This window comes from Pseudorasbora parva, chromosome 2 (assembly GCF_024679245.1).
Source record: "Pseudorasbora parva isolate DD20220531a chromosome 2, ASM2467924v1, whole genome shotgun sequence".
Lineage (NCBI taxonomy): Eukaryota > Metazoa > Chordata > Actinopteri > Cypriniformes > Gobionidae > Pseudorasbora > Pseudorasbora parva.
The window spans coordinates 6,810,646-6,822,127 of record NC_090173.1 but is presented as its reverse complement, the minus strand read 5'-3'; the positions used below and the strand labels follow the sequence as shown (position 1 = coordinate 6,822,127).

The 11,482-nt window shown below is 38.3% G+C and overlaps 1 protein-coding gene across 2 annotated transcripts; it reads right to left on the bottom strand.

Moving 5' to 3' along the window:
* Window positions 1–332: 332 nt before the first annotated feature.
* LOC137090998 (uncharacterized) lies at window positions 333–10,924 on the bottom strand. 2 transcript variants are annotated; one of them, XM_067455056.1, is made up of 3 exons: window positions 10,855–10,924; window positions 1,557–2,168; window positions 333–1,448 (listed from the first exon to the last, which is right to left on the bottom strand). In XM_067455056.1, exons 2-3 carry the CDS (start codon window positions 2,146–2,148, stop codon window positions 334–336), a joined length of 1,707 nt encoding a protein of 568 aa, XP_067311157.1. In that variant the 5' UTR covers window positions 2,149–2,168; window positions 10,855–10,924; the 3' UTR covers window position 333. The 2 variants fall into 2 exon arrangements, with proteins under 2 accessions (XP_067311157.1, XP_067311166.1); XM_067455065.1 differs by having other exon boundaries at window positions 10,865–10,895.
* Window positions 10,925–11,482: the final 558 nt, after the last annotated feature.

The following is an 11,482-nucleotide window of genomic DNA, read 5'->3' as shown; positions in this document are numbered from 1 at the left end:
AAGCTAAAATACAGCTATTAAGTCTATATATTTTAAATGCTTTGCATCTTTTTCCATTCGCAAGTAATACATTTCCCTAATCATTATATGTTTAAAGATAACAAACCAAAGGAATGGGGCCAGCCATGGTAAATACAGGAACATCCTTCATGGAGATGGCAAGGCAAGATGATGAAAAATGGAAGAATACCTTTCTCAATTTGCATGGTCGTTTACCCTTTATATTATCATCAGCGACTGATTGAGGAGCAAATTAAAGATTGATTGGCTCATGACTTGTCCCATTAAATGTCATCACAGTTTACAAATCATTAAATATTTTTTTATATGAGATTATTTCAAAATGTTACGTTTTTCTTTGTTACAGTAAGCACCAATGCCAATTGCAATTCCTCCAGCACCGAGTCCAGCACCGAGTCCAGCACAGAGTCCAGCACAGAGTCCAGCACCCTTTGCAACAACCAGACCAACAGGTACACCAACAACCAATCCCGCTCCAACTGCACCTACTAAAATAAGAGGCCAGTACTTGCACATAAATTTATCAAATCCTGTCTTTGATTCATCAGCTTTCTTCTCTGCTGCGAGTCTCTCTCTTTCTTGTTGTCTCTCTTTAAGTCTTTCTAGTTCAGCTTTCATCTCTGCTCTGGTTCTCCCCTCTGTCTCCTTTATCACTCTCTCAATCTCCTCTTGTCTTAGTCTCTCCTCTTGTTGTTTTCTCTCCTCTTCCTCTCTCAGTCTCTCCTCTTCTTCCTCTCGTCTGAATCTCTGAGCATCTTCAAACATCTGATTACTGTAGTGTCCTCCTCCATTCTGCTCTATCATTGAGTCAATCTTCTGCAGTAGATCATTCACCTGCTCTCTGTTATTCTGAGCTTTATTGTTGAAGACGTGAAATCTGCCTCCACACTGATCAACTAGATATCTTAATCTACAATTCTCCTGAATGAGCTCCTCTACTGTCTTTCCTTCTAGCTGATCTCCATGAGTGAAGAGAATGATGGAGTATTTTAACACCTCCTGACCAAACAACATCTCAATCTTCTGAGGAATCTGCTCCTCATGTTCAGTGAATCTGTCATTTACTCTAAACACAATGAGAAAAGCGTGCGGTCCAGGACTGGATAAATAAACACTTTTCGCTATCTCTGTGACTAACTCTTCAGGTTTCATCTTTGTGTCGATTAATCCAGGCGTATCAACTACAGACACAGATCTGCCTGAAACAGTGGCGTGAACATCTGAACATTCTGGGGTTACTGAACTCATACTCATGACAGAGTTAAACTCTTTCTGTCCCAGGATTGTGTTTCCAGCTGCACTCTTTCCAACACCAGTTTTACCCAGAAGAACAATCCGTCTGGATGAAGGACCGGAGACAGGAGCAGCTGGTTCATCATCTGTCTGAATTTTTCTTTTCAGTGGATTCAGTATCTCTGCTACTTCTCCTGCATAAAAAGAAACAAAATAATTGAATACTATTTTTAACAGTCACTTACCACTAAGAATTGTAATTAAAAAGTGTATTTTTATTTAATATTGTTATAAAATCTAACCCTGTTTTTCAAAATATGGCTTAAGTATTTTTATAAGCAGGCCTTGAACTTGATCACTGGGTCCTTTCTTCTTGTTGTTGAACACGTGGTATCTCTGCTCATATTTCTGAACGAGTCTCTTCAGTGGTTCGGTGTCTTCAATGAACTCTTTTATAGTCATGTTTTCATCCTCCAGTTCGTCTCCTCTGGTGAAGAGAATCCAGGTTTTCTTCAGCCGTTCTTCTCCCAGCAGCTCCTCAATCTTCTCCACAGTTTTTCTCTCTTCTTCAGTGAATCTTTCAGCTTTGATGACCAGCAGAAACACACAGGGACCAGATTCACATTTCTGAAGAACCTCTTCATATTTCTGCTGAATCTCTTCATCTTTTAGCTCTGTGTGCCAGAATCCTGGTGTGTCATAAGCAGTGAGTGTAATGCCACCAACAGTTCCAGATTCAACAGCAACATCTTGAGTGACAGATCTAGAGCTTTTCTTTGAGATGAAAGCTTGCCGTCCCAGGATTGTGTTTCCTGTTGCACTTATCCCAGCTCTGGTTTTTCCCAGCATGACCACATTCAAACAGAATGTTTTGTCTGTATTTGTTTCCCCCATTTTCAGTGTTTAACCTAAAACTAAATAAAACAACTTCTTGTGAGATAGAATCAAGTATTATGTGTTTTCTAATATTCATTATTAGCTATCAGAGGTGTGAAGTCATTAATTCTACCTCCTGCTGAAAAACTGAGCTACTTAGCAAATCCAGGTGTTTGGAACAAAATACAGAGCAGGACTTTTTATCTTCTGAACCTGGACTTTCCACCTCTGTTCACATTTCAAAGTCTCTGCTGTCCTGTGCTGGACAACTGGAGACACTGACAATCACAAGATCTCATCAGAGGAGGATTAAACAACTCCACAAACAGCATTATCAGCTTCAAACATTACTAACCAGACTGACTTTATTTCTGTCAGACGTCTACAGAAGCTCTTCAGCTAACAAACAGCTTTTATAATGTTAAAAAGTCAAGGGTCAAGAGCCCAATTAAAGCAAACATTGATCTCCATAATGGTAACTTTATTTTTTTCAATAAATAGTAATGTGTGAAGCTGGTAATGCTGTTTGTGGAGTTGTTTAATCCTCCTCTGATGAGATCTTGTGATTGCCAGAAAGTCTAGGTTCAGAAGATCAAAAGTCCTGGGGTCCACTCTTCGTTCCTCACTTAATACATCTGAGATGATTTGACAGTTCCCAGATCTTTTAATCGCGATAAATGATCTCTGGCTAATTTGGTTCTTTAAACCATTTACGGATTGGATTAAAATATCTGGATTAAGATATCTAAGATTACTGTGCGTTCCTGTGTTCCCTGAAGAGGGCAGATGCATCGATACTCGAAACCACGATCAGCAATGCAGCGATTGGCTGGCGTCAAGACAGCGTAATGACATCATATAATTAAAAAAGCCACCTAGTAAAAAACTTGACAAATTCACAATTTTATAGTATTTGTACACCTTTTACATTTTTATTTCAATGTTGTAATTACATTTTTAAAGGGGTCATATAATGGTACATGCTCTTTTACAAACTGATTGTATGGAAATGTGTGTTGGCAGTGCCTGTACACAACCATCCTGTAATGATAAAAATCCATCAAGGGTTATTTTTTTAATGTCCTTATATGTTTTCCCCTGTCTCAAATCGAGCCGTTCGGCCATGTGACGTCACACGACCCGACACCCCTCCCACGACTGTTGATTGACAAGCAGTTTCACCTCAGACCTGCCCTGAGCGAGCTCAAGCTGTCGTCCTCATAGTCCACCATTGATACGCTGGAGCAGAATGGCGTCTAAGCGATTGTAGTTTTCTGATCTTAGGTGTAATAATGAACACAGCAGTCATTCTGATGTTCCTAAATCTGAACCGCTCAAGACGCAGTGGTGAGTTTTGTTTTCGTCAATGCTTTTATGTTTGTGCGAACCGTGAAGCATTTCTCACCAGACTGCTCTATAACCGACGGTTAGTATGAAGCAGGTTTTGCTAAGAAGCTTCTCCTGAGTAAAGGATTCAGATCTATCGTGTTCCTGCTTCCCCTCCAGAAGTGAGTATAGTTTGATTACCGCATACTTTCTATGTATGACGTTCTCAATATAATTCATAATCCCACGTCTTATAACAAACTGTGTACGCTGGTTTTAAAGTTGATGTGGATGTGGTAACACTAAGCTTAAGTAGATAGTTATGTAGATGGTTTATAACGGTGTCTGTTACTGTAAAAAAAATCGTGTTGTAACAGTTTTTACAATGCATAGTTAACGTTACACATCACTGACAAACCGATATTAACAGAAAAAAAAACGTTTTTATTGGCATTAGATGTAACATCAATCTGTCAATGAACTAACGTATACATCAGTAAACACATAGCATTCGTGTCTCACTACGCTAACGTTACCCTGCCAGTACATAAAGACAAATCAAAGTGACGTTACATTAACCAACCATTCAGATACGTCCTAGCCTTAATTGTCGAATTTCGTTGGAGCTGTCGTCTTGTTCCGGTCAGACTCCGGTTCAAATTGATAGAGTTGCACAGATCTGTCAAAGGGCAATGACCATAGACAGTAAAAGAAATGGACAGAGCGATCCCATTGACGTCAACGGCGAAATAATGATGTCAACCTAGGGGCACTCACTTCCTGATGGCTGAGCGAACTGCGCAGGCTCAGACTGAGCTTGACGACGTAGATGTGACGTGAGCCTCCTGTCTGACAGCTGTAGGTCTTCTAGTAGTTGTGGAAAGTGAAATCTGAATCACGTTGTTTAAATATTTTCTCCCGTTGCTTTTGGCTCACTATGGGCTTCTCCCCATTCTTCCCCCAGACTTTATGTCTCCACGTCCCCCCGACTGTCTCATAGACAGTAGAAGATTGCCTGCGAGCGTCTCCTCCTGCTTATATGGTAATTTCTCAACTGTGCGACAGAGTTGCGTTGGTTATGACGCAATCGTTAGCCTATTTTTACAAAAACAGCTTCTGCGGGGCGATAGTGTAAGATACAAGGTAACGGAGCCTTTTATGCATTGTCGTGTTTCTTTAGAAATAAACAATGGACAAATGGAGTCTTTAAACGCCTCAGATGTAAAGTTATTCACTGTCAAAGTGACTCAAAAATGAATGGGAGTCAATGGGATGCTAACAGCAGGTGATGGCTTGGTTAGCAATGGCAGCCCCTAGGGGTGGAACGCTTTGCAAGCGCTAGATTACCCCCTTGGCAATGACTCCACGTGAAAGTGCCCCACAGAACAGAGGGGCGGGGTGATCAAAGCTCATTAGCATTTAAAGCTGTATGCACTGAAATGGCTTGCTGAAAACAGAGCTGTTTTTGAGCAGGTAAAATGAGTGTTTTCTTACAATACTAGTGAGAATGTTTAATTAAAGTATATAACAAAGTTTTCATTTAGACACTAAAGAATCATATTAACTTGTGCAAAAATGGCATTATATGACCCCTTTAATTCAATTTGAAGTAGATTTGTTACATGACAGCATTAATTAAAGTTTCTTAAAGGTCAAGATCAAATTATCTGCATCTCTTTCGCTTTATCAAGCCATCCCATATCTCGAGATGCAATCTAATCCTGTTTACATGAAATGAGCTCCTGAGCAGGTTTAAGCTAATGGACCTGTTGCTATGACAGCAAGACCAGGATGAGCATCAAAGAACCAAACAATCAGAGATCAAGCGAAATCACCAACAATCAAAGTTAGCCACGTACGAAGAACAGACCCCAGCTCTGTATTTTGTTCCAAACCCCTGGATTTGCTAAGTAGCTTAGTTTTTCAGCAGGAGGCAGAATTAATGAGTGAAATCAGCTGACTGAGTTCATGAGTGGAATAAACATATGGCAGGACTTTACATCTATGATAGTATTTAGGGCATTGTGATTCTCTCCCCAATGATTCTGGAACAAAATCTGTGAATTTGAGAATTGAAAGCTCCAAATTAATTCTCAAAATCTCAGAATTGATATATAATAATTTAATTATTTTACTAGTGCTTATTATACGGCTCTGTGGAATACTTGATTCTGATTTATGGATACTTGAAAATCTTGATTCTTGCGCATCTTATTCCCAGATAACAACTGCCAAAGTGAAAAACACGCTAATCCAGGTACTACGAGTTATCTTGACCGGTGCTACTTATATACTTAACATGTCACTCCGCTGTCGTCGACTGTCTGGTGCCATCTTGTGACTGAAAAACACTTTAACCACCACGGGTTGCAGTGGGAGACTTCAAGCTCACCCAAAAATGAAAATTAGCCCTTGATTTACGTACCCTTTAGTCATCCTAGGTGTATATGGCATTCTTCTTTCAGACGAATAAAATTAGTTTAATTCGTTATATTAAAAAAGTCCTGGCTCCTCCAAGCTTTATTATGGAAGTGACTGTTCTGTTTTTAAAGTCCATAAAAGTGCATCTGTCCATCAAATAACTGCTCCACACGGCTCCGGTGGGTTAATAAAGGCCTTCTGATGCAAATCGATGAGTTTGTGTAAGAAAAATATCCATATTTAAAACTTAATAAAGTGAAGTTTTGGCTGGTCGCCTTCCGTATTCAATTTATGGGAAAAGTGTTGAAATTGCCTCTGCAGTTCAAAAGCTTATGCTATCAGTTACGCTCGTCAGACGTTGCGTACGCAACTTGAACTCCGAGAAAGCACTTGTTTGAAAGAAGGATGTCATACACACCTAGGAGGACTTAAGGGTGAGTAAATCATGGGATGTTTTTCATTTTTGGGTGAACTATCCTGTTGTGAATTCTCTCCCTTTAAGTTTAAAGTTGGCTATGTGTGTGACGTTTTAAGTTATGACTCCAGTACGTACGGTCTTAGCGTATCTGCCTATTCACTTATCTCAGCGGTGCTGAGATATCAGATCGCGTGCTCTCACTCAGCTGCAGCGTTTATGTGCAAGAGAAAGTTTGTGATGAATTTAAGTTGATTTCACACATGTTGTTAATAACGCAGATGATTACTCTGTATAGCAACAACACAGAGTTAGACAAGGTTTACGACCACGTTGGTGCTTAGCGATCTTTCTGAGTGTAATTTGATCCTGTTTAACGAGCAGATTCGTCCCGCTAGCAGCACGGCTCGTATAGATCATGTTTACAAAGTGATTACCTCAAAGCGCACCTTTTCACAGTGTGATAGTATCCTTTCTTGATCTCATTATTACTGTCTGTACTAATTATACAGTCAATTTTTATATATACTCTATATATTTGTTGGTTCTGGCAATTTCATTGCACTGTACAGTTTGTTATTATTGCAGATTCATGCTAGTATATTTTTTGGCTATATTTATCAACCCGTTCTCACTCCCGAGGCGTCAAAATCCGAAGCATAGTCAAGTGCCTTCCGCGTCACAATTAAGACGCTAAAGGTGCCCCTGGGCGTCATTTTGCGACTCGCTGGGTGCTCCATTCATTACAATGATAAACCTTTGGCGTCATACACAGACGCATTTAATTATTTGCGTTTATAAAAGCAGACATGATTTTATTAATATTCAAAGGCTACTTTTATATTTTGGAGCAACTAACTCCACTCCTACCCTAAACCTACCCATATCTAAACAATATAAAACCTTTTTTTACGGTCTATGTATAAAACACATAACAGGCAAATAAATGTACAGACACAGGTATTTATTGCAAAAACTGACCAAAGCAGTATAAAAGTATTAACTCATGTTGCATTCCAAGTCTTCTGAAGTCATACGATATCTTCATGTGAAGAACAGAGTCGATCTTGATGTTTTAATCGCTGAAATGATGATCCCGCTGCCCCGTGAACGAACTCATTCATTTCTCATTCAAATAATTCAAAAGACTCCTGAGCATGACGCAATCGGTCACAAGACACACGAGAGCCAATGACATTTTACAATCAATGCTGACGTAATGACGCAATTGGTCACAAGACATACGAGAGCCAATGCAATTTCACTATGAAATCTCACGTAACCGGCGCCAATATTTGAAATTTGATGTGTTTGTTGATGATCTTCTGCGGATGGAGATGCTGATCGCTTTTGGGGATTTTCTTCATACAAATCAATCGTTTGGCCTCGGAAAACTTGGATTATTTAACTTTTTTGAATAACTTGTGTATGCAGTCGTATATGTCAGGCTATATCCTGTGTTTTATATCATGTTCAGACAAATGGGTAGGTTTAGGGATGGGATGGGGTTGGGTTACATGTTAAGCATGTCTAAATAGCGTAAATAAAATAAATGTAAATAAAATTATGCTTGCTGATTAAATTGAAAAACACACTCCAACATGTCATAATGGCAAAATTATAAACTAATACAATTTCACCATGACGATAACATTACTAATACCCAGCGCGTCTGTGTATGACGCCAAAGGTTTCTCACTGAAATGAATGAAACACCCAGCGCGTCGAAACATGACGCCTTGGGGCACCTTTAGCGTCTTTATTGTGACGCAGAAGGCACTTGACCATGCTTCGGTTTTTGACGCCTTGGGAGTGAGAATGGGTTGTATTTATGTATCAGTGCATTATGTGGAGTTTATTATTGAGGCTGCAATTTGTTGTACTTCAAGCAGATAGTCTGTATTTATTTGTTTGTTTTATTTATTTCAGAAACTACCTCAACGACACTAATGTGTATGGTCACATCTTGTATAATAAACGACCAAATTCAATCTGATGACTCACTAACCAGAGTTCTGTAGCGGTCAATAACATTCACCGGCATTCGGTGGGGCAATCCCCAACATATCCCTTTCAGCTTTAATTTCAACATACATAATAAAAACAAATCTTTTCAGCAATATGGGTGAACATTATCCCTTACTTAATTCAGGTACATTAATAGTTAACACCTACGGACTTTAGCGCATATGATTGGATATTTGCTCAGTGTGTAGACTGTGTAGAGCCGAAATAAACTGAGAGAAATATTTTCAAACAGAGAGAAATATAAATAGTTAGTTAAATGCAAAACCGGGGAAAAAATGCAATTCAGAAGCGCGTATTGAACCGTGAATGACGTACCGAACGGTTCAATATTATATTGAGAATAGTGGCATCCCGATAACGAATAAAACTAATTTTATTCTCTGAAAGAAGAATGTCACACCTAGGAGGACTCGAGGGTGAGTAAATCATGGGCTAATTTTCATTTTTGGGTGAGCTTGAAGTCTCCCATTGTAACCCGCAGTGGTTAAAGTGGTATTTAGTGCTGGGAAGATAAATGTGTATTTAAATTGGGTCATTAATGTAGTAGAAAATTTGAAATTATTTTTGAATTTGGGGCACTCTAGACTGAGAAAAGACAGAACATGTATATTTGTCTCATGTGGATGAAAGACTACAACTCCCAGAATGCACTCCTAAGTCCACTGCTACTGGTTATCACTTGCCCACCATGACAACGCCCCCACTGTCGTTTTGATTTAATAAAATAATTTATTTCAGTTAGAGAATAGACACTACAATTAAAAACTGAACGTGTCTGTTCAATAAAGTGTGAGTGAGCCGAGTGAGTGTCACAGCACAAACGCAGCAGGAGGATATGAGGATATGAGAGGGGAAAGTACGATAATTCAAATATACTACCGGGTTTCTACTGATACAAAGCTTAATGCTAAATTACTGAAGTGACCCTTTAAGTGTTTTTTGGATGGAGTGACACGTTATCTATCTATCTATCTATCTATCTATCTATCTATCTATCTATCTATCTATCTATCTATCTATCTATGTTAAAATTTGGCATCACAAATTAAAATTGTCATTGAAAACAAAAGCAGAACTGAAAAAGGAAACATTGGCATTGAAACATTTGCATTGAAAACAGTTGTATTGGCATTGAAACAAGTATTGGCACTGAAAAAATAAAATTATTAAAATATTACAATCGTATTCTTTTATTGAATTGGGATTTATTTGTATTTTTCAATGACAATCTTCAGATTTTTTCTTCATGTCACTCTTTTTCAGTGACAGTTTTTTTTTACAATGTCAGTTTTTTTTCAATGTCACTGATTTTCAGTTTCAACTTTCTGTCACTGTTTTGGCGTGGAGAGGGGCGGGGTCTGAGGGGAGGGGTAAGTAGAGCGTAGTTTGCATATCATTTGCATATAGGTATACTGAAGCCGTCACCAGCTCTGAAGCCGCATGACAGATGTCCAGTTTACCGGGAACTTCCAAGCCGCAAGTCTGTTTTTTTTATCTGCCATTTACATGTTTATTCACGTGCAACCTGGCCGGTTTGCTTAACTTTTAACGGCCGTTATGCTGGGTTTTTTTTAAAAACTGGACATCTGTCATGCGGCTTCAGAGCTGGTGACGGCTTCAGTATACCTATATGCAAATGATATGCAAACTACGCTCTACTTACCCCTCCCCTCAGACCCCGCCCCTCTCCACGCCAAAACAGTGACAGAAAGTTGAAACTGAAAATCAGTGACATTGAAAAAAAACTGACATTGTAAAAAAAACTGTCACTGAAAAAGAGTGACATGAAGAAAAAATCTGAAGATTGTCATTGAAAAATACAAATAAATCCCAATTCAATAAAAGAATACGATTGTAATATTTTAATATTTTATTTTTTCAGTGCCAATACAACTGTTTTCAATGCAAATGTTTCAATGCCAATGTTTCCTTTTTCAGTTCTGCTTCTGTTTTCAATGACAATTTTAATTTGTGATGCCAAATTTTAAAGTCACCATTCTGGCTCCATATCTATCTATCTATCTATCTATCTATCTATCTATCTATCTATCTATCTATCTATCTATCTATCTATCTATCTCTCTATCTCTCTCTCTCTCTCTCTCTCTCTCTCTCTCTCTCTCTCTCTCTCTCTCTCTCTATCTATCTATTTTGTTTGTGGGCCGACTTTCATATAATGATATGAAACTCACTGACTGGTGTGCGCGAGTCCGACTCCGTGTAGGGGTTAAATGCGAGCATCTCAAAATGCTTTTGACGTGAATTTAATGTAAACACATTCAGTTGTTGTCTTAAGGGATTAAACAGCAGAACAACCTTTATCTTTCAAAAAGAAACATGTTTATATGTAATTTAATGTTACTATCAGGTTCTGGTGTCATTTACCCAAACCCCAAAGCATTCACTGCTCCTTAAATCACTAACTTTACTTAAAGTCCCATCTCATGGGTTGATAAGAATTTACTTTTTACTTGACATAAGTGAATTGACATAAAATATGTGTCACATCTCTACATTAATATACATTTACTTACGGAGACGCACACAAGACAGTCCAGGTTCTGTTCAACAGTCCAAGTGTTGCGTATTGTAATTTTACTTTCACTTTAAACAAACACACTTTCATGTGAAGCTGTTTGTCTCCAATAGGAGGCGCATTCCGTTATGAAGCAGCGAAAAATTAAATTACATGAGAGATTTATAGCCTGTATATATGTCATATATCATATCAGAAAAAAAGCTTGTCTGAGGGATTTACATCTTAACCTAAAATGATGTAAATAAATTCGGCCCAAGTGAATCAGTCGCACGTTTGGGGAAAATATGAGAAACTGATCACTAGTGGCATTAATCTCCACATCTGTTCAGTAACAGAACATATCAGAAGTAATTCTGCCTGGCAACATCTGATGTCACACCTTACTACTATTGCCATATGCACTTTTCATATCTGGTCGGTGTAATTTACAATATGAAAATCAGTCAATCAGTCAATCAATCAATCAATGAATAAAGCTTTTTTTCTTTTTTCTTCAGAACCAGCTATGCCATACCTAGATGTAAAGCTTACATTCTAAGTAGCCCAAATTATTCTAAATAATTATATTATATTTCTAAATGATTGTATTATCTGTAATAAGAATTCACAGTTTTCCACCTCTA